This window comes from Nicotiana tomentosiformis, chromosome 2 (genome assembly GCF_000390325.3).
Source record: "Nicotiana tomentosiformis chromosome 2, ASM39032v3, whole genome shotgun sequence".
NCBI classification, from domain to species: Eukaryota; Viridiplantae; Streptophyta; class Magnoliopsida; order Solanales; family Solanaceae; genus Nicotiana; species Nicotiana tomentosiformis.
This window is the reverse complement of record NC_090813.1, coordinates 127,546,322-127,570,299: the sequence shown is the minus strand read 5'-3', so window position 1 is coordinate 127,570,299 and position 23,978 is coordinate 127,546,322. Positions and strand designations below refer to the sequence as shown.

At 38.5% G+C, this 23,978-nt stretch overlaps 1 protein-coding gene across 1 annotated transcript in view; it reads right to left on the bottom strand.

Moving 5' to 3' along the window:
* Positions 1-388: 388 nt before the first annotated feature.
* LOC138905586 (uncharacterized) overlaps positions 389-23,978 on the bottom strand; it is a 55,292-nt gene continuing 31,702 nt past the window's right edge. The window contains exons 4-11 of the mRNA XM_070194106.1: positions 4,486-4,800; positions 3,282-4,189; positions 2,036-2,241; positions 1,783-1,916; positions 1,530-1,659; positions 1,227-1,400; positions 725-1,078; positions 389-634 (exon numbers count right to left, since the gene is read on the bottom strand). Coding sequence (XP_070050207.1) covers positions 389-634; positions 725-1,078; positions 1,227-1,400; positions 1,530-1,659; positions 1,783-1,916; positions 2,036-2,241; positions 3,282-4,189; positions 4,486-4,800 — 2,467 coding nt within the window. The remainder of the gene's footprint in view (positions 635-724; positions 1,079-1,226; positions 1,401-1,529; positions 1,660-1,782; positions 1,917-2,035; positions 2,242-3,281; positions 4,190-4,485; positions 4,801-23,978) is intronic.

Here is a 23,978-nt window from a genome sequence, read left to right as displayed (position 1 = left end):
CGTGGCATCGTTAGAACAACTAAACACATCCCCAATTTTAATACCCGACTCGAATTAAACCCGACCCTGATTTTTACCCATAACCCTGTTAGAAGCTCAAAGTGAGCTCATGCAATGAGTTTCAATGGAGGAAACCCTAGCTGTACAGTAGAGAGAAAAAGGAAAAAGAACCATCGGAGAAAATATCTATTATCATTAGTGAATCTCCTAACCTCCTATTTCCAGAAATACAAGTATTTATACTTGTGTTACAATGTGGCTATATTTACAAAGGTAAAAGGGCTAAAGAATATAAAAGTTATGTTGCTATATGTGTGTGTTATTATGTGGGCCGTTGGGAGAGGAGTGGGCCTGGTCTGAATGAGTCCGGAACTGAGGCCCAATCTGCTCAACACTCCCCCCCCTCTCCCCCCCTCAAGCTTGGGGGTGAGAACACTCCAAGCTTTCCTAGTAAATGATGGTGAGAGAGGCCTGTAAGGGGCTTGGTCATGATATCAGCCAGTTGTTCAACACTTGCAACATAATGAAGGGAGACCAAACCAGAAGTAACATTGTCGTGCACATAATGATAGTCAATCTCGATGTGTTTGGTGCGCTCATGAAAGACTGGATTCTTAGCAATGTGAAGGGCAGCCTGGTTGTCACAAAAAACAGGAATAAGATGAGAAATAGAGACACCAAAATCAACAAGTTACGTGATTAACCATGACACATTAGCACCAACTTGTCGAAGGGCCCTATATTCAGCCTCAGCAGAGGACAGTGATACAGTTTGCTGCTTCTTGCTCTTCCAAGAAACATGGCAACCACCAAGAGTGAAAAAATAACCAGAGACAGACTTCCTGGACATGGCACAAGCTGCCCAGTCTGAATCAGAATAAGCCTTGAGAGTAAAATCAACACCAGGAGAGAGGAGAATACCCATAGCTGGCGCAACAGATAAGTACCTCAGAACATGTATAACAGCAAGCATGTGAGGGACTTGAGGAGCTTGGAGGAATTGACTGAGATGTTGTACTGAGAAAGCAATATCATGTCTTGTGTGCTGTAGAAAATTAGGTTTGCCAACTATATCCTCCTATAAGTACCAGGATCAGATAGTGGCTCCCCCATATCAGTTGAGAGTTTGAGAGAGCCATCGATATGAGTGACAACAGAGGAAAACTTCTAGCAATGAAACTCTGAAAGTAAATCAGCGGTAAATTTGTGTTGAGTAATAAGAAAACCAGCAACAACTTAGTGACTCCCAGGCCCAAAAAATAGCGAATAGACCCCAGATCCTTGATTTTGAACAGAGTATCAAGGAAAGCCTTGACATCATCCAGCTCAGAAACATCATCACCAGCTAGAAGGATGTCATCAACATAAACATCTAGAACCGTGAAGGAACTGCTAGTGGACTTGAGGAATAAAGAACAGTCAGTTTTACTAGGATTGTAGCCTATACCGAGCAATGCCTCAAAGAGCTTAGAAAATCACTGTCTAGAGGCATGCTTGAGGCCATATAGAGACTTCCTTATCTTGCAAACCAATGGAGAAGAGGAAGAGGAAGAAGTAAAAGAAAGCTGTAAACTAGGAGGGATCTTCATATAAACTTCTTCATAAAGATCACCATGTAAAAAGGCATTGTTGACATCTAGTTGATAAACAATCCAATTCCTCAAAGCAGCAATGGTAAGGAGTCACTTAATGGTGGTGATTTTAAACACAGGGAAAAAAGTCTCATTCTAATCAATGTTTTCTTTCTGAGTGTCGCCCCTTATCACTAATCTGGCCTTGTACCTTTCAATTGAACCATCAGACCTTTGTTTGATCTTGTAGACCCATTTACAAGGTATAAGCTTCTTGTGAGAGGGAAAGGGAATGTCCCAAGTGTGATTTGCATCTAAATCTTGAAATTCCTTTAGCATGGCCTCCTGTCAAGCAGGGTGAGAAGCAGCCTGTTGATAAAACTAGGGCTCATGCATGTGCAAAACAGAGGAAGAGACCTTAGAAACTAGAGAAGCAGGAGCTTTGGAGTAAGATATGGACAAACATAATCCCTTAAATGGGGTGGAGGATTACTAATCCTTGAAGAATGTCTGATAGGGAGAGAAACATGAGGAGCATGAGGGATAACAGGTGGAGAAGGAGAAGGAGGATCAGTGGTAAAGGGGGGAGAAATAGAAACAACAGGAGGAGAGGGAATGGAAGAAGGAGGATAAGTAGAAGAAGTGGGAGAAGGTGGAAAGTTAGGTAAATCTACAAAGGGAGTAGGAGAAGAAGGAAAAGTTTGTGAATGAGGAGATGAATAAGGAAATACATGCTCATGAAATACAACATCTCTAGAATATAGGATAGCATGGCTAGAAAGAGTTGGCAACTTGTAACCTTTCTTGCCACAGGGATAGCCAAGAAAGATACAAGGCAGTGCTCTTATCTGAAACTTGTCTCTTCCAAATTTGGGTGTGGTGGAATAGCATAAGTATCCAAAGGATCTATGATGATCATAGTGAGGGGGATGACCATGAAATTTTCATAGGGTATATGTTGTTCAAGACAGTGGAGGGAAATCTATTGATGAGGTATATGGCTGTGAGAACACATTCACCCCAATACTTGGTAGGTAAATATGAATGGAAAAGCAAAGCTCTAGAAGTTTCTAAGAGGTGTTTGTGCTTTCTTTCCACAACACCATTCTGTTGAGGAGTATGAGGGATGGTAGTTTGGTGTAGTGTACCTTGAGTAGTAAAGAAAAATTTGGACTCAGAACTAGTTCCTAGTTCAAAAGCATTATTAGACCATAAAGATTGAACTGAAGTGTGAAATTGAGTTTGAACCATAGAGGTGAAAGCTTTTAAAATCAAAAGAGCATTGCTTTTAGAAGAGAGTAGGTGTGTCCAAGTTACCCTAGTGTAAGCATCTACTAGAGTTAGAAAATACTTGAAATTATTATAAGTAGGGGTATTATAGGGGCCCCAAATATCAATGTGAACCAACTGAAAAAGGGGCTGAAGAATGAATGGTACTATCAGGGAAGGGGAGTCTCTACTGTCTAACCATGGGACAAACAAGACATATAAAAGTCTGTTTGGAAGAGATTTTATCAGAAATGAAAGGAACGAATTTCATCCTATTATAGGGATGTGACACATTATTTGATGCCAAAAATAGTCTGTTTTATTGATGTGAATGTGTGGATCATAAGAGGGACTGGGTGAAATGGGATCATTAACAGAAGTAGAACTAGAACATGTAAAAAATAGTAGAATCAGAAGCATTATATGGTGAAGGTAAAGCACAAAAAAGAGATTTAACATCATCAGCAAGATGGAGGAAATACATCCCATTATTAGCTCTATCAATTTCCAGTGGCCTCTTTAGAGAAGGACCCTGTAAAAAACACTTAGAAATGGCGAGAACTGCATAACAGTTAAACTGTAAAAATAGATGGTAAATGGAAATTAGATTGAATTGGAAAGATGGAACAAGAATAACATTGTGAAGGATTATGTCAGATCTAAGGTATAGAGAACCAGTGGAGACAACTTTTACTTTGTAGCCATTTGGTAAAGTTATCAAGTAAGGTCTAACTAGTAGTGTTAAATTATGAAGTAAATGTTTGTGGGGGGTCATGTGATTAGTGTCCCCTGAGTCTAAGATCCAAGTGTCTATAGTGAATTGAGATGATGCACAAGCATGAAAGTCCACATAATTAACTACATCATTATAGAACAAACATGCAAAATTTGCATAAGTAGTGTTCTCTCCAGAAGACAGGTTATTGTTGTTGGCCCCAAGGTAGATATAAGATTGTTGTAGTAAACTTAGAAGGTGTTGATATTGTTCTTGAGTGAAACTATGTGAATAAATATCAGGAGTTGTGGAACCTTGGGGAGAAGCTGATGAAAGACCAGAGGAAGAATCATCAACATGCACACAAGAGGCTGATATTTTGTTCTTGTTGAACTTGAAATCAGGGGGAAATCCATGAAGCTTGCAACACTTTTTAATAGTGTGCCCAGGTTTCTTGCAATATTTGCAAGATATAGACTGATTAAGTCTCTTTGTCTCAAATTGAATTCTCTGATAGAAAGACCTCTGACCATTGTTAGGTGCAGAAAAAGCAGAGAAAGAGACAGATTTAACAGAAAAACCTGGAGAAGATGCTTTCTCTCTTTGTTTTTCATCATGCTGCAAATCGAGTAGGCTTTACTGACAGTTGGGAGAGGGGTCATCATAAGAATGTTGCTCTTGACTGTGGAGTATGAATCATTTAGCCCAGCAAGGAACCAGAATAGTTTGATTTCCTCTAGGAATTTAGGAAGGGCTCCACATGAGCAAACATGTACGACATAAGTTGTGTTCATCTCATCCTAAAGACTGCGTAGTTTGGTGAAATATGAAGCTATGTCTGAGGTCCCTTGGGAGATAGAACCAATCTCACTTTGGATTTGAATGAATTTTGACCTATTTGATTGACCAAATCTCTCATTTATATCTAACCAGATCTCTCTAGCAGTGCCATACCCTAAGACACTGGTAGCAATCTCTTTAGATAGAGAATTGGTGATCCAAGTAATCACCATATCGTTACACCTTTCCCAATAAGGGTAATAAGGAGAATCCTCAGTAGGTTTATCATGGCGGCCATTAATTAGCCCTAATTTGTTCTTGGTAGAAAGAGACACAAGCATGCTCTTCCTCCAAGCCACAAAACCAGTACCATCAAAAGGAAGGGAGACTAAATGAGTACCAGGACTATCAGAAGGGTGCACGTAGAAAGGATGTGAAAAATCTAAGGTGAAAGTTGAAAACCCTCTGATGAATTAACTTCATCAATAGCCATAATCAAAACTCAATTTTAATACCACAAACACAGAAATAAAAGGCTATAAGGCTAAGATTGATGAAAAAAATACAAGAAATTGAAGCTTGAAGAAGATAATACCGATTTTGCTTCAACAAATCAAAATCACCAGTAAAACTCTTCACGAGTTAACGAAATGACCAGTAGAAGAAATCCTCAGCTACTATTTCGCCATAGATGACAACAGATACTTTGGAACTCTACCAGAGAATGAACCTTCTTCGAAAGTTAGGGTTTCTTCAAACTTGTAGAAAACTACAGAATCTAACCTCGAGGATAGGATCGGAAGGAAGAGGAGAACGAACGGAGTTTATTCACCTGCTCTGATACCATGTTAGAAGCTCATAGTGAGCTCATGCAATGAGTTTCAATGGAGAAAACCCTAGCTATACAGTAGAGAGAAAAAAGGAAAAGAACTACGAGAGAAAATATCTATTATCATTAATGAATCTCCTAACCTCTTATTTCCGGAAATACAAGTATTTATACTTGTGTTACAATGTGGCTATATTTACAAAGGTAAAAAGGCTAAAGAATATAAAAGCTATGTTGCCATATGTGTGTGTTATTATGTGGGCCGCTGGGAGAAGAGTGGGCCTGGTCTGAAGGAGTCCGTAACTGAGGCCCAATCTTCTCAACAAACCCGAACCCAATTTTCCCCAAAACTTATTGAATTGTACAACTAAACACATGAAAATATGGGACCCATACCCACCCTCATCGTCTTCTTCATCTCTTCAAAATTCCCAATTCCTACCATTACTAAACCCGACAGACATACCAGCCCCATCATGCACATAAAGAACCTGACAACGTCATTGATGCTAACTCCATGCATCTTTTTCTGTGCAAATAGAAACGTATGTTAAATTTCTCAAGCCCTTCCAAATTAGAATTTATAGGTAACTCTTTGTGATACCAGATTTTGGTAAAAATGACATAAAATCAACTACCCAGCAGAGTTAGAGAGCTTAAGACTTCAGTAGCATGAAAGCAAAAAGGCAATAAATTAAAGCATATGCTAAAATGGAGATGAGACTTCTTAAATTTCAAAAAAGGTTTATATGGATCACACTCCTTTTTAATCTCCACTATTAAATCTAATGGACCAGATTTATTTGGGTAGAAAGAAAAACGCATATGGCCATATTTAACTTGAAAGATTCAAATTTAAAACAAAATTTGTGATTTCTGTGTGCTGATGTGATTTCTGTGTGCTTGTGATTCCATGGATGAAGTGCGAGATGTGATTTTTGTGTGCTGATGATGGGCCAATCTGGAGGACTTGAGGCCGGGTTATGACTGTGGCTTGATCACGGGGATTTCGGTTATGTGAGCACGTGCTTTGGGCTTATAAGTCCAGTAATATCCCTACGAGTGGAATTTGTGGCTCGATGAGCGGTAGAGTGTCTTTGTGATGAGTATGATGTGATTGCGGGATGTGTTAAGACGGTTTGAATGTGACGAGAAGTATTTCCTTAAAATATAAAGAAGGGGCCATTGGGTGCTTGATTTTCGTTTTGATATGACGTACATTCTCGAATATGAATGTTTTGAAGGATCTTTCACGTTGTTAAATTTTGGGACAAATTAAATTCTCATGTCTTATTAATGAGTTGGACTCAGAAAGATTAAGTGATTGCATAGTAATTGTGACTGCGAAAGGGTATAACAAGATACCAATTTGAGACTAAATAGGTGGGTTATCCCATGCGGAGTAATCTACGTTGGTGTGTTCCTTATAATGTTAGTGGAGAGTTTCTTTACTGCCAGCGGGGAGTATGTGTTGAGATTTGAATTTGAATCTGGTTGAGAAAGTTGACTTGAGTGTCAAGAGAATGAATGCGAGCTTAGTGGATGATTGAGGTATTTTTATGATTGGCAATGTATGAGCTTGAGAAGAATTTTTGTTGAACTGACTGCGATATTATGGCAGTAATAGAGTATGGGTTTTGTGAGTTATCGAGTGTTTTAATCTATGGCTTTGAGCTAAGTGGGGGAGCCCGTTATTGATAATTCAATTCATAGTTATATATTAAATTTTAGTTTTGGTCTAAGGCATACTTGTGGATTAGTTATGACTTGCAAAGTTGAGATCGAGGATGACTCAAGTACTGATATTACTAAATATGGGTTATATTGTGCTTTATGAGTATATGAAAATCATGGGATGACTAAGTTGTTATTTTTGAATGATGTAGTGCGCATGGAGTATGAATTTGATCGGTGGTGTTTAGGCAGGGTTACCTTTTTGTGTGTTGTTGTGCTAATGGGGCACATGTCTTTCAGCCCGTTTGGGCGGTGTAATTTAGATTTGAGAAACGTGGGCGACTTCCGAGAAGGTTCTAATGGGTTAGAGATTTATATGTAGCAATTGAGAATTTTTTTGGATTTGTGTATGGATAGAATCTGAGATTTATATTTAATGGTGTGGACTTGCGGTAATTCTGTATGGTTATGGATTCTACATTCCAGTATAAGAAAGGTAAATGAATAGTTTTAAATTCACATATGGTCTTTCGGAGTTGATGTCTCAGTTGTGGTATTTATGTGGTGCATAAGAAGAATACAATGGCTTATGGGCCTTAGGGTGGTGTGATTTTATGTTAGGGTGTCTTATAGTGAGCTTTGGGTAAGGATCGTAGTGTTCTGACAAGGAGAAGTGTCAACTTGAGGGTAATTCAGAAGAAACTAAGAGAAAATAGGATAACTGGGTAGTAGGCTAGACCAATATGGTAATGGTATGCTCGGTTCTTTTGGGTGATTATGATGTGGTGAGGCTGTATAGATGTTTTGGTGGCAATATTCTTAGGTTTGGTGACCTGCGTGGCTTTGTCGAGTTAGAGGAATTCAGTTATGATAGTTTGGTTATATGCAAATGGATTTCAAAGTGTTCTTGATGGTTTCTACCATGGTTTGAACTAGATATTTTCTACCAGTGTGTGGAACGTGTTATGTATTGTGATTTCCTCCTGGAAGGAAGCAAGAGGACGGATTCTAACTAACTGGGTTTTTTGCTATGTGGCACGAAAAGTTTTTAGAAGAATTCATCGTGGGTTGATTGTGCAAGAAAGATGTGTTAGTCATTGGAGTGCTGGAGTTGGGACCAGTTACGGTGATTCATGTATCCTGAGAATTTGGAGACCGGGAGTTCTCAGAAGCATATTGTTTCAGGGTTGCGACCAGTTTGAGGTGAGTATTTTATTTAAACTCAGTTGAGGCACTAGTTGCATTAATTATTTGTGATAGCTACACGCTACGAGTATGTATATATGTGAGGTTAGAGCCCATGTACGGGCACCGGGGCAATCGTCCGTGCGATTGATGTTAAAGTGAGCTCTAGAAGAGCTGGTTACCATTATTAGATTCGTGTGTCTTGGTTCTACTATATATGATGAGCTTATAGCATTACAGTTGTGGTGGTGCTTGTTGAACTTGCAATATCGTTCTCTTAGTTGAGACATTTTCCATTTTTGGGTACCCGGATTGCGCAGTTGTGGCTTGAGTTATATTGGTGTGGCATGTCTGTGGGATAATTGTCTTTAATAATATATGGTCATTGGACCTAGAATGGATACTATCATGTTTGATTACGGTATATTTGGGAGGATGACATTTAAAGTCGTCTTAGAAAGTGATTATGGTTCTGGTTAGGCGAGAGAGCTCCATGACTTGTTGATCTAATAAGGGGTTATGAGATTCCGCGTGTTTCTTTTATTATCAGCAGTTTACGAAGGTTTTAGAATGAGGTTTGACATGATATGGGGTTTAATACTAGTACCGGGTTAGTTTGGAGTAGTTTCTGTGATCGGGAATGGTGCTGCGAGCATGCGAGTTGTGTAGTATGTTATGTGATTATATCTGGGGTTATGGTTATGGCTTGATACAGCTTGTTCAAACTCATACAGTGTGTAGATGTGAGACTCGTGTCTTGAAAAGAATTTTGGATGTTGGAAATTTAGGTTCTAAGTTTTACTGACTAAAGTTAAAGTAATGATCTTTAATTATGTTGCATTGTGAGTCCTATATGGAATAGGGTGGCGTGGGATCACCCCCGGGTACTTGCGTGGTAAGATGGAATAGTGATTTGATGGCTTGGAAACAACTCTTCGAATGTTCGAGGACGAACATATGTTTAAGTGGGGGAGAATATAACGACCCGGCCTGTCGTTTTGAGTATTACAGCCTCGTTCCCCCCATTTACTGCTCAATTTATGCTTAACAGTTATTGTATGACTTTCCGGGGTAATTGGTTCTGGTATGGTGAGGTTTTGAAATGAATTGAGACACTTAGTCTCCAAGATGAAAACTTAAGTTGAAAAGATTGACCGGATATTGACTTATGTGTAAATGACATCGGAATAGAGTTTCAATGATTCCAATAGCCCCGTATGGTGATTTTGGACTTAGGAACGTGTCCGGAAATTATTTGGAAGTCCGTAGTTAAATTAGGCTTGAAATGGCTAAAATAGAAATTTAAGTTTGGAAGTTTAACCGGGATTTGTCTTTTTGATATCGGGGTCGGAATCCGATTCTGAAAATTTGAATAGGTCTGTTATGTCGTTTATGACTTGTGTGCAAAATTTGAGGTCAATCAGACTTGATTTGATAGGTTTCGACATCGAATATAGAAGTTGAAAATTTTTAGTTTCATTAAGCTTGAATTGGTGTATGATTCGTGGTTCTAGCGTTGTTTGATGTGATTTGAGGCCTCGACTAAGTTCATATAATATTTTAGGACTTGTTGGTATATTTGGTTGAGGTCTCGGGGGCTTCGGGTGAGTTTCGGATGATTAACGGATCAAATTCAAACATAAGGAAATGCTGGAATGTTTCTATTGCTGGTGTCTTCGCACGTGCGCATGAGGGACCGCAGGTACGAGCTTGGTTGCGCAGAAGAGGAATTGGCTTGGCAAGGGCAGGGGTCGGAGGTGCGCACGTAGGACCACAGAAGCGGACTCGCATCTGTGACGAGTTGATCGCAGAAGCAGAAGTGAGAGGGGAGGGGCCTCATCGCAGAAGCAACTTGTGTTCCGCAAATGCGAGGCCGCAGAAGCGGACCTCTTGTCTGCAGAAGCGAATAAGCCGCAGAAGCGGGAACCGCAAAAGCAGCTTAGTGAACCGCAGAAGCAAAAGAACTGGACATAGTACAAAACAGAAGGGTCCGACATTTTTGTCATTTTGGACATTCCAAACATGATGTTGGGGTTATTTTCAGAGAGAATTCACGGGAAAACTTGAGGTAAGTCACCTGTGATTAATTTTAGTCAATAATATTGGATTATCATTGAGTATTTCGACTAGATTACGTGTTTTTGACGTCAAATTAGAGGATTTGGGCCTAGAGATTTGAAAATGAGATTTGGGGATTTTAAGGCCGAGTTGTTGTCGGAATTTGGTAAATTTGGTATAGTTGGACTCGTGGTTGAATGGGAGTTCATATTTTGTAATTTTTGTCGGGTTCCGAGACGTGGGACTCACTGGCGAATTTTAAGTGTAATTTCAGATTTTGTTGGAAAAATTAATATTTTGATATGGAATTAATTCCTATAAGTTGTGTGGACTGAATCAAATTAATTGTGACTAGATTGGAGCTGTTCAGAAGTTAATACACGCAGAATGAAATTTCTGGAGCATTTTTTAGCTTGCTCGACATTGGATTTGGCTTGTTCGAAGTAAGTAACTCTTCTAATCTTGGAGCTGAGGGTATGAACCTTGACTATACGTGTTATGTGTTTGGTGTTGAGGTGACACACATGCTAGGTGACGGGCGTATGGGCCTGCATCGTGTGAACTGTGACTCTGTTTTTTCTGTGGTATTGTGTAGTTACCTTAACTTATTTGTAATCATGAAATCTCTACGTACTAGAGTTATCGAGTTGTAATTTATGTTAAAAACCATGTCTAGGCTACATGCTTATTCTGTTAGGACCCACTGAGGTCATTATTGTTGTTGACTTATTTGCTTACATTGCAATGGCATACTCAGTCATATTCATTCATTGCATATCATATCTCAGTCTCTGTTGTTATTTATTGATACATCATATCATCATTTTGGGCTAGTTCATGTCATTGTGAGCCCGCGAGACTAGAAAAGTTGATGACTGAGTGAGGCCGAGGGCCTGATTTTGAGATATTGATACTATAACACGTGAGTTGTCCGTGCAACACGTGAGTTTTACGTGCGGATTTTAGCGCTTGGGCTGAAGGATCCCCTCCGGAGTTTGCACACACCCCTACTGAGCTCGATTGATTTATATTGAGGGATGGATCTTCCCTGGACATGGATCTTGTCTGAAAAATTTATACTTGGGGATGAATCTTCCCCACGGGCTGGATTGTCCCTACTCGGTACTGAGTGACTGACGGTCAGCTGATGTATATATTTTGGGATGGATCTTGCTTGAGCCGGATTGGCCATATACAGTACTGAGTGATTGAGCATGATGAGTGAAAAGTGTGAGACAGTGAGATTGAGTACTCCGAGAGTGTGAGTACATGAGTTCATCTCTGAGATACATTGCATTGACGTGCACACATGATATACATGCATAGAGATGTATTTTTCTCACGTTGTACGATATCACGTCATTCATGACTTATCACACATGTTGACATATGGGTATAAGGATGTATTTTACACTTTCTATCTGGAGAGAAAAATGGAACATCTTATCTATTGTTAAAAGGATTTTTGGGAAAAAATACTGTTTTCAAACTTACTCATATTTTTGGCAACTTCGGTAAACGACTTGGGTTTTCACTGATATACTTGAAAGGCAGAACTAATTTAAGAAATTATGATTAAGCTGAGCATTCTATCTCTGAGTTACTTCTTTTATTACTTGTTTTACGTTGTTTTGGATTGTTGTTGGCTATTGGTGTTGGACCCGACCTTTGTTCCAGCTCGTCACTACTTTCAACCTAAGGTTAAATTTGTTACTTATTGAGTACATGGGGTCGGTTGTACTCATACTACACTTCTGCATCTTGCATGTAGATATTGGTTGCTGATGTTGCTGTGATCGACGGGAGCTGGAATTAAAGACATACCTGCGTTCCGGTTGTAGCTGCCTCTTGTTCATGGTAGCCTTAGATTCATAAAAAAAATATTTTTATGTATATTTAGAACAAATGATGTATTTATTTTATACCATCTTTGTAAATTCTAATTTTAGAAGCTCATGATTTGTACTACCAGTCTTTGGAAAATGTATAAGATTCAAATAATTTTTTTTACTTAATTGTCTTATTAAATATTATTGGAATTGGAAATTTATTAGTTGGCTTACCTAGCGGGTTAGGTTAGGTGCCATCACGACTAGTTGGATTTTGGGTTGTGACAAGGTGGTATCAGAGCTCTAGGTTCATAGGTTCTAAAAGTCATGAGCAAGTATCTAGTAGAGTCTTGTGGATCGGTATGATGACGTCTATACCTATCTTCGAGAGGCTACAGGGAATTTAGGATAAACTTCCTATCTTTCTTTTCTTATCTTGCGGTATTGGTTCAGCTTGAAGTGTAACTCTTTGAAATTCTTTCCATGCATTCGTATGCGCACATGAGCGCTCAGTATCAGTTGTGCATCGATGACATTCCGTGGATGAAGTGCGAGATATGATTTCTATGTGATGATGATGGGCCAGTCTGGAGGACTTGAGGTCGGGCTATGACTGTGGCTTGAGCATGGGGATTTCAGTTATGTGAGCATGTGCTTTGGACTTGTAAGTCCGGTAATATCTCTACCAGTCGAATTTGTGGCTTGATGAGTGGTGGAATGGCTTTGTGATGAGTATGATGTGACTGCGGGATTTGTTAAGACGATTTGAATGTGACGAGAAGTGTTTTCTTGAAATGTAAAGAAGAGGCCATTGGGTGCTTGATTTTCATTTTGATGTGACGTACAATCTCGAGTATGAATGTTTTGAAGGATCTTTCACGTTGTTAAATTTTGGGACAAATTAAATTCTCATGTCTTGTTAATGAGTTGGACTCATAAAGATTAAGTGATTTCATAGTAATTATGACTATGAAAGGGTATAACAAGTTACCAATTAGAGGTTAAGCAGATGGGTTATCCCCTACAGAGTAATCTACGTAGGTGTGTTCCTTATAATGTGAGTGGAGAGTTTCTTTTCTGCTAGCGGGGCATATGTGTTGTGATTTGAATTTGAATCTGGTTGAGAAAGTTGACTTGAGTGTCAAGAGAATGAATACGAGCTTAGCGGATGATTGAGGTATTTTTATGGTTGGAGTTGTATAAGCTTGAGAAGATTTTTTGTTGAACTGACTGCGGTATTATGGCAGTAATAGAGTATGGGTATTGTGAGTTATCGATTGTTTTAATCTATGGCTTTCAGCCAAGTGGGGGAGCCTGCTATTGACAATTCTATTCATAGTTATATGTTTAATTTTAGTTTTGGTCCGAGGCATACTTGTGGATTAGTTATGACTTGCAGAGCTTGAGATCGAGGATGACTCGAGTACTGATATTCCTAAATATGGATTATATTGCGCTTTGTAAGTATATGAAAATCATGGGATGACTGAGTTGTTATTTGTGAATGATGTAGTGCGCACGGGGTATGAATTTGATCGGTGGTGTTAAGGCAGGGGTACTTCTTTTGTGTTGCTGTGCTAATGGGGCACGTGTCTTTCAGCCCATTTGAGCGGTGTAATTTAGATTTGAGCAAAGTGGGTGAATCCCGAGAAGGTTCTAATAGGTTCAAGATTTATATGTAGCAATTCAGAACTTTTTCGGATTTGTGTATGGATAGAATCTAATATTTACATTTAATGGTTTCTGACTTGCGGTAATTCTGTATGGCTATGAATTCTACATTCCAGTATAAGAAAGGTAAAAGAATAATTTTAAATTCACATAAGGTCTTTCAGAGTGGATGTCTCGGTTGTGGTATTTTATCGGGTGCTTAAGAAGAATACAATGGCTTATGGGCCTTAGGGCGGTGTGTTTTTTTATGTTAGGGTGTCTTATAGTGAGCTTTGGGTAAGGATCGTAGTGTTCTGACAAGGAGAAATGTCAACTTGAGGATAATTCAGAGGAAACTCAGAGAAAATAGGACAACTGGGTAGTAGGCTAGACCAGTATGGTAATGGTATGCTCGATTTTTTTGGGTGATTATCATGTGGTCAAGCTCTACAGATGTTTTAGTGGCAATATTCTTTGGTTTGGTGACCTGCATGGCTTGGTCGAGTTAGTGGAATTCAGTTCTGATAGCTTGGTTATGTACAAATGGATTTCAAAGTGTTCTTGATGGTTTCTACCATGGTTTGAACTAGATATTTTCTACCAGTGTGTGGAACATGTTATGTATTGTGATTTCCTCCTGGAAGGAAGCAAGAGGAAGGATTCTAACTGATCGGGTATGTAATTTGCTGGAGACTCAGAGTGTTAATGAGGTTCTTGTGTTTTCATGTAATGGACTAATAGAGGCGTCGCGTGGAGTGAGACTAAGATTTTTATGTGCAAGTATACGGTTCAGTTTTGAAGGGATGGTCATGAATTCTTAGACAACATGGGCGGTTCCAAATGACTAGATGAATACTATTACTACTTGGTATTGCACGAGAAGGGTGCGTATTTCAAAAGGCGCATTGTGTATTGACTTACGGATGTTTCATTAGTATTGTGGTACTCACCTGGTTAATAGACTGATGGTATTCGAATTTTTGCTATGTGGCACGAAAAGTTTTTGGAAGAATTCCTCGTGGGTTGATTGTGCATGAAAGATGTGTTAGTCATTCGAGTGTTGGAGTTGGGACCAGTTACGGTGATTCATGTGTCTTGTGAATTTGGAGACCGGGAGTTCTCATAAGCATATTGTTTCAGGGTTGCGACCTGTTTGAGGTGAGTATTTTATTTAAACTCAGTTGAGGCACTAGTTGCATTAATTATTTGTGATAGCTACGCGCTATGAGTATGCATATATGTGAGGTTTGAGCCCATGTACGGGCATCAGAGCAATACACAACACGAGCATGTGAGTTATGTAGTATGTTATGTGATTATATCTGGGGTTATGGTTATGGCTTGATACAACTTGTTCAGACTCATACAGTGTGTAGATGTGAGATTCGTATCTTGAAAAGAATTCTGGATGTTGGAAATTTGGGCTCTAAGTTTTTCGGACTAAAGTTAAAGTAAAGATCTTCAATTATGTTGTATTGTCAGGCCTATATGGATTAGGGTGGTGTAGGATCACCTCCGAGTACATGCATGGTAAGATGGAATAGAGATTTGATGGCTTAAAAACAGCTCTTGGCACGTTCGAGGACTAACGTATGTTTAAGTGGGGGGAATGTAACGACCCGACCGGTCATTTTGAGTATTACAACCTCGTCCCCCTCCACCCCCCCCCCCATTTACTTCTCAATTTATGCATTACAGTTATTGTATAACTTGCCGGGGTAATTGGTTTGGGTCCGGTGGGGTTTTGAAATGAATTGAGACACTTAGTCTCCAAGATGAAAACTTAAGTTTAAAAGATTGATCGGATGTTGACTTATGTGTAAACGACCCCGAAATAGAGTTTTGATGATTCCAATAGCCTTGTATAGTAATTTTGGACTTAGGAGCGTATCTGTAAAATTATTAGGAAGTCCAGTTAAATAAGGCTTGAAATGGCTAAAATAGAAATTTAAGTTTGGAAGTTTGACCGGAGAGTTGACTTTTTGATATCGGGGTCGGAATCTGATTCTAGAAATTTGAATAGGTCCGTTGTGTCGTTTATGACTTGTGTACAAAATTTGAGGTCAATCGGACTTGATTTGATAGTTTTCGACATCGAATGTAAAAGTTAATAATTCTTAGTTTCATTAAGCATGAATTGGGGTATGATTCGTGGTTCTAGCGTTATTTGATGTGATTTGAGGCCTCGACTAAGTTCGTATAATGTTTTAGGAAGTTAACCAAATATACCAACATGTCCTAAATCACTCGTTGTTCTATCTTGCCCAACGTGTTTTACATCAACGTGTTCTAAAACACTTGCTGCACTTTGTTCTATCTTGCCCGAAGCATTTATACTTGAGGATGGATCTTCCCCACAGGCTGGATTGGCCTTACTCGGTACTGAGTGACTGATGATCAGTTGATGTATATATTCAGGGATGGATCTTCCCTGGGCCGGATTGGCCATATACAGTACTGAGTGATTGAGCATGATGAGTGGAAAGTGTGAGACAGTGAGATTGAGTATTCCGAGAGTGTGAGTACATGAGTTCATCGCTGACATACATTGCATTGACATGCACACATGACATACAAGCATAGAGATGTATTTTTCTCATGTTGTACTATATCACGTCATTCATGACTTCTCACACATGTTGACATATGGGCATAGAGATAAATTTTACCCTTGCTAGCTGGAGAGAAAAATGGAACATCTTATCTATTGTTGAAAGGATTTTTGTGAAAAATTACTGTTTTCAAACTTACTCATATTTTTGGCAACTTCGGTAAACGACTTGAGTTTTCACTGATATACTTGAAAGGCAGAACTAATTTCAGAAATCATGATTAAGCTGAGCATTCTATCTCTGAGTTACTTCTTTTATTACTTGGTTTACGTTGTTTTGGACTATTGTTGGCTATTGGTGTTGGACCCGACCTTTGTTACAGCTCGTCACTACTTTCAACCTAAGGTTAGGTTTGTTACTTATTGAGTACATGTGGTCGGTTGTACTCATACTACACTTCTGCACCTTGCGTGCAGATGTTGTTGTGATCGGCGGGAGCTGGAATTAAAGACGTACCTACGTTCCGGTTGTAGCTGCCTCTTGTTCATGGTAGCCTTAGATTCATAAAAAAAATATGTTTATGTACATTTAGAACAAATGATGTATTTATTTCATACCATCTTTGTAAATTCTAATTTTAGAAGCTCATGATTTGTAGTACCAGTCTTTGGGAAATATATAAGATTCAGATAATTTCTTTTACTTAATTGTCTTATTAAATATTATTGGAAATGGATAGTTATTAGTTGTCTTACCTAGCGGGTTGGGTTAGGTGCCATCACGACTAGTTGGATTTTGGGTCGTCACAATATTTAAACTATTTCTAATAATACAGGGATATATTTGTCCCTTTTCCGATATAAAAATGCCGAAGAAACACTCCATGGCTCCTCCTAAGTTGTATTAATTACAGTTTAACCCTCAAAAAATTTATCTTGCGACGATACCTTTTTTCACACCCCAATGAAAACTATTTACGTTATATGTAACGTCGATGTATTTTAACATGTTATAATAGTTTACTTATCATTAGGTTATTAATAATGCTTATTAAATAGAATTATCTATAATTATATTTTAAATGAACTAATTGTGTCAATTTATCTTATACTGTGTAAATTTAAATTGTGTATTGAACCAGGGTCGGTGTCACGACCCAAAATCTAACCATGGTCGTGATGGCGCCTATCGTGATACAAGGCAAGCCTGTTTCGCAAAATATTACTACCAATTTTAATTATAAGAATTTAACGAAAACATTTCCAATATTTGACTTTCTCATAAACTAAACCAACTCTAAATATATTATAGAATATACGGTAACGAGCCCCAAACATCGGGGTGTCACTAAGTCATGAGCGTCTAAATCTATGAACTAAGAAATAAAACTGTCTAGCTGTCAATAAAGTCCAAAAGAAGAAATGATAAAAGGAGTAACAAGGTCATGCGGACGCTAGCAGCTACCTTGCAGTCTCCAACGATAGCCGGCCTGAACTCAACGATTGCTGCGCTCTAACTCATCTGGATCTGCACATAAAGTGCAGGGTGTAGTATCAGTACAACCGACTCAGTAGTAACAGAAATAACTAAGGAACTGAGTAGTAGTGACGAGCTAAGTAAAATAATTCAATTATTTCTTTATCACAATTTAAAATAAATAGAAATAAACAGGTAAATTCCATCAACTCAATAAATGCTACAAAGAAATTACGAGGTAAAGTGCAGCAACAGCAAAAGCAATGAAACCTCACAGCAATGTCACTCCATCACTCAGCACTCGGCACTCGACACTCTAACTCAGCACTCAATAGGTACCTGCGCTCATTGGGGTGTGTACAGACTCCGGAGGGGCTCCCAAAGCCCAAGCGCTAAGCACGGACAACTCACGTGTTGCACGGACAACTCACCCCATAATATCAATCCCTGGATCCGCACGGTCAACTCACGTGCTACGCGGACAACTCACGTGCTACGCGGACAACTCACATGCTATGGTATCAATACTTGGATCCGCATGGACAACTCACGTGCCTCAATCAAATACCTCACAACAGGCTCTCGGCCTCACTCAGTCATGTACCTCTCTAGCCTCACCATCATCAACAAATAAGGGAAACACAACCCACGTCAAGTATCATAGTATATCAGCAAAATAATAGGGTCTGAGGTAAACATGTACAATAATATCTATGACTAAGTGAAAATAATATGAGCATGAATAAAGCCTAAGCATGATCTCTAACATGAAGGCAAACAAGTTCAACAACAATTAAACACATAACCACAAATAATAGCCATTAGGCTTCACAACCTCATGGGACAGACCAAGTCTTAATCCCTCGTGGTGCACACCCACACGCCCATCACCTAGCATGGGTATCATTTCCAAACAATCATGTGATGTCAATCTCCGGCTTTATACCCTCAAAGCCAGAGTTAAAACTGTTACTTACCTTAACAGGGTAAAATCCTACTCCGGGATGCCCTTGTCTCTGGACTCGGTCTCCAAAAGCTCTGAATCTATTAATACTATCAACATAGGCTAAAGAATCGAATTCCACAATACAAACTACATAAATAGGCCAAAAATCCGAAATCGGCCAAAACCCGGCCCCACGTCTCGAAACTAGTCAAAAATAGCAGAATAATAATTCTCGTACTCTCCCGAGTCTAACCATATAAAATTTATCAAAATCGGACTTCGTTTGGTCCCTCAAATACTCACTTAAAACTCTACAAAATTCAAACCCTAACTCCCTCAATTTCACCCTAAACCCCTACTAAGATCATGGCTAATTAGTGGAAAAAATCATAAACGCATGTAATTAAACCCAAACGACTTACCTCATTGATGTCTCGTGATTCTCCCTTGAAAAACACTGCCCCAAAGCTCAATACCGTTCAACAATGGTGGAAAAAGGGCAAAGCTTCGCGAAGTGTGATATAGATAGGATCTGCCCTAGGGATTCCGCACCTGCGGACCCGCTTCTTCGCACCTGCACGGCCGCACCTGCGGTCCCAGGTGCGCACCTGCAAAAGTCACTTAAATGCCAAGCTTCGCACCTGCGGGCTCGCAGATGCGACACACCTTCGCACCTGCTAAGCCTTCCCAGAGCCCTCCTTTCCGCATCTGCGCCCCAGGTCTCGCACCTGCGGGCTCGCAGATGCAACCTCCAACTTGCACCTGCGCATCTTGCGTAGTCCGGCACTGCCCGCTCCTGCGGACTCCCTTTGTGCACCAGCAACCCCGCACCTCCGACTCCTTCTTCCGCAGGTGCAGAAATAGCAGAACAGCAGCATCGACTGCATTTTCCAAACTCCAAACTTCCCGTTAGCCATTTGAATTCATCCCGAGCCCCTTAGGACCTCAACTAATAATTCCAATAAGTCATATATCACTGCCCGAACTTAGTCGAACCTTCGGAACACCCAAAACAACACCAAAACACCAAATCAACCCCGGATTCAAGCCTAAGAACTTCTAAACTTCCAAAATTCGCCAACGACGCCGAAACCTATCAAACCACGTCCGAATGACCTCAAATGTTGCACACACGTCACAAATGACACCACGAACCTACTCCAACTTCCGGAATTTCATTCCGACCCCGATACCTAATTTTCCACTGCCGACCAAAATCGCCAAGTTTCTAACTTTTGCCAATTCAAGCCTAATTCTATCACGAACCTCCAAATTACATTCCGTACACACTCCTAAGTCTAAAATCACTCAACGAAGCTAACCGAATCATAAAAATTCACATCCGTATTCGTTTACTCATAAGTCAACTTCTATTTGACTTTTCTAACTTAACTTTCTAACTAAGAGACTAAGTGTCTCATTTCACTCCAAAACTACTCCGAACCCAAACCTACCAACTCGATACAACTTAACACAGCTGAACAATACATAAATAAGCAGAAATGTGGAAAACGGGGATACAACTCTCAGAACGACTGACCGGGTCACTACAACCGGCTAAATGAAGTTGGTGGCTTAAAGCCAAACTTCAATAAAGAGGCCTTAAATTGTCTTAAAATTTTTAAATGCAAAATTAATTTTTTATAACCGATTTCTTCTAATAATTCTTTTTCACTTGATAATATAGCTAATCTATTTAATTTCATTTTAGAAAATATTGATCTTAGGTAAGAATTTATTAATTTTAATTTTGAAAAACTCTTTTCCGCTGCAGCGATTGTTATAAAAACTGTTAACATCATTCTATAAAAAATATTGGTATTTGAAAATAATTAATTTTTTATCTGGTTGAATACATCAATTACAATATTATCTTTTACGTGTACTATTTTTCTTTATATTTTAAGTTAAAAAAAAGTCCAAGCTATCAATATTAGTATGACTATTACATGTTAAAGAACATTCAGCTTTTATCCAATTTTAGCTGTAAAAATAATAAAAATTAAATCAATACCTTTTGATTCAAGAATTTAATCTCGATGTCATAATTGATTTGACGTTCCTTAGCAATGCTTAAAACGTAGAGGAAAAGAAAGATAAGAAGAGACTCGGTAAGAAGATGTTTTCTGTTCTTGAATCTAGTTTTTAAGAATCGTACTCCCAAAACTTAGATAAAGAGAATATAAAAGTCTAATCCAATTCTTTGAAGAAAAAAAGTAAAATAAATAAATTTAAAAGTGGTCCATTAATGAAGTTAGTGGTCAAAGTGTAAATAAGGCAAGAAAATATTTCGTTTTAGAGTGATCCCCATGAAGATATACTAGTATTAGTACCCACGCGAATGCGCGGACATTAACTATATCAAATATTTGAGTTATTTGGATTATATGTATATAATCTTATAATTTAAACCTTCTCGATAAATATAGATAATCATTGGATATTAATTAAGAAACACTACATGAAAAAGATTGACAATTTCTCAAATCTCCTAGTTATAATTCCATTTTTTTGGTACCATTCTCGCCGGTGTCATTGGATCCTAAAAATAGTCATGAAACAAAATATTAACTCATATTTATGGCAAAATAATCAAAGGTTGAGACTATGAAGGACTCTTTGAATACGACTTGACTCTTTCACTATTACTTGAACTCTTATTTAGTGTGTTGATATCTTTCAAAAAATATTTCTATTTTAAAATTTCATTTTCTAAAACTTTATTTTTCATTAATAATTATTTTTATAATAATGTAAGTGAAAATATTATCCTTAATTCAAAACTCATTTTAGTCGACTATCTAAAAATTTAAAAAATTATTTAGCTAGTGAATTTCTTTTCCCCAGTATGACTCCATTTTGATATTTGACATTAACCATGTTAAATATCAAAGTTATTTGAATTATGTCACGACTCAATTTCACCTATAGGCCGTGATGATGCCCAACACTACAGCTAGGCAAGCCAACCAATAATTTAAATCAATATTATATTATGTAAAATTAACCGAGTAATTAAACTCTTCTTACTTGCAAGATTTAAAACAATATGAAAAGATCAGGTAAATTAAAATAACTAAGAAAATAATTAAATCTAAACATTCTACTAGTGTTTGTGCCAAGACCTGGTGTCACAAGTGTATGAGCATCTAGTAGATTATACAAAACTCCAAATACTGTCTGAAATAAAATAGACAGAATGTAAATACAAGAAGAGACACCGGTAGCTGCAGAACGGCTCAAAAAAGCAGCTCACCACTACGCCTCTAGATAACGTGGGTGTAAGATGATAGGTCCTCCACTAGTACTTGCCTCAGGTCTTGCACAAAAAATGCATCAAGTGTAGTATGAGTACGTAAACAACGTGTACCCAGTAAGTATCAAGCCTAATCTCGAAGTGGTAGAGACGAGATGGTCGACTTTGACACTCACTAAGGGTGAACAATAATAAATAGAATGAAATAGAATTATTTAAATCAGCATGATTCACAGAGTTAATCAATTATTTTATTCAATTAGCAGAAATAATAAAAATCCTTCAAATGCAACAATTTTTAATCTATTAATTAAATCAACATGCTGCAAGAAAAATAGCAAGGTATCGTGTAATTATTATTAGGCACGATTTCTGCCTAGGTTGTACGACCCGTTCCAGAGTGAAGTGTACACTACCGAGGGACGTACGACGCGATCTATAGATGCATCTATCCTGCCGAGGCGTTCGGCCCGCACCACAAGAAAGGAGAATATTTTTTTATGTACCTCCGGAAGGAGAGTATATTTATTATAAGATCAATTCGAGAGGATGAACAATTCTTTTAACAATTATTTAATTTAAACAGAAAACTTAAGCATATGAGATTTTCACCTTTTAATATTTTTCCCTAACAATTCACGATAGATATATCAAATAATTTTAATTAAACAAAGAATATAATTTTCACACGTAATTCATGCTTTGAGTCCTAAACTACCCGGACTTTAGCATAGATAGTAGCTACGTACAGACTCTCGTCACCTTGTGTGTACGTAGCCCCCCACAATTAGCAAAAATTATTAATTTAATCACCTATGAGGAAATTTACCCTCACAAGATTAGGCAAGAGACTTACCTCAACTTGCTCCGATTTAATCCAATAGTAGGCCTTTTTCTCAATTATCCAACTTTGAATGGCTTGAATCTAGCCAAAATAATTCGATACAATCACTAAAAATTAAAGGAATCAATTTATAAGAAAATACTATATATTTCAATAAAATTTTAAATTAATTAAACATTCGTATGTGAGGCCCACGTCTCAAAATCCGGTGAAATTTATGAAATTCGACAATCAATTCAATTACGAGTCCAACCATACCAGTTTCACTCAAATCCGACTCCGAATCGATACCGAAATCTCAAAAGTTTGTTTCTATGAGAATTCTAAATTTTTTCCAAAATTTCAATCTCAAAACACTAATTAAATGGTGAAAACAATGATATATTCGTGAATATTGACCAAATCCGAGTTAGAATCACTTATCCTAATGTCTTTCCTTAAATATCTATCAAACGTCGCCTCTGCTCAAGCTCCAATTTGTTAAAAATGGAGAATGGGACGAAGTCCCCTCCTTTATAGTTCTGCCCAGGCAGACTTCGGAACTTCCTCGATCCTGAGCCTCGATCGTGACTTCGATCATGGCCCTCGATCCTTGGCCTCGATCGTGGCTTTGATCATGGCCCTCGAGCCTGGGGCTCGATCGTGGCTTCGATCATGGCCCTCGAGCCTGAGGCTCGATCGTGGCTTTGATCATGGCCCTCGAGCCTGGGCCTTCGATTGTGACCCTCGAGCCCTGCCTTCAATCATGACCCTCGATCGTCGCTTCGATCTTGGGCCTCGATCCTGGGCTCGTCCATGACTTCGATTTCAGCCCCGAATTTCCAGTAGAAAGGAAACATTACAGCAGGTGTTTCAAGTCCAACTTTTGATCCGTTAAGCATCCGAAACTCACCCGAGGCCCTCGGGACCTCAACCAAATATACCAAAAAGTCTTAAAACATCATACGAACTTATTTGAAACCTCAAATCATATAAAACGACGCTAAAACCACGAATCATGCTCCAATTCAAGCTTAATAAAACTTAAAATTTCCAACTTCTACATTCGATGTCGAAACCTATCAAATCAAGTTCGATTGACCTCAAATTTTGCACACAAGTCATAAATGACATAACAGAGCTATGAAAATTCGGAACTGGATTTCGACCCCGATATCAAAAATTCAACTCCCCGGTCAAACTTCCAAACGTAAATTCTTGTTTTAGCCATTTCAAGCCTAATTTAACTACAGACTTCCAAATAAAATTCCGAACACGCTCCTAAGTCCAAAATCACCATACAGAGCTATTGGAACCGTTAAATACCGATTCCGGGGTCATTTTCTCAAAATGTTGATCGAAGTC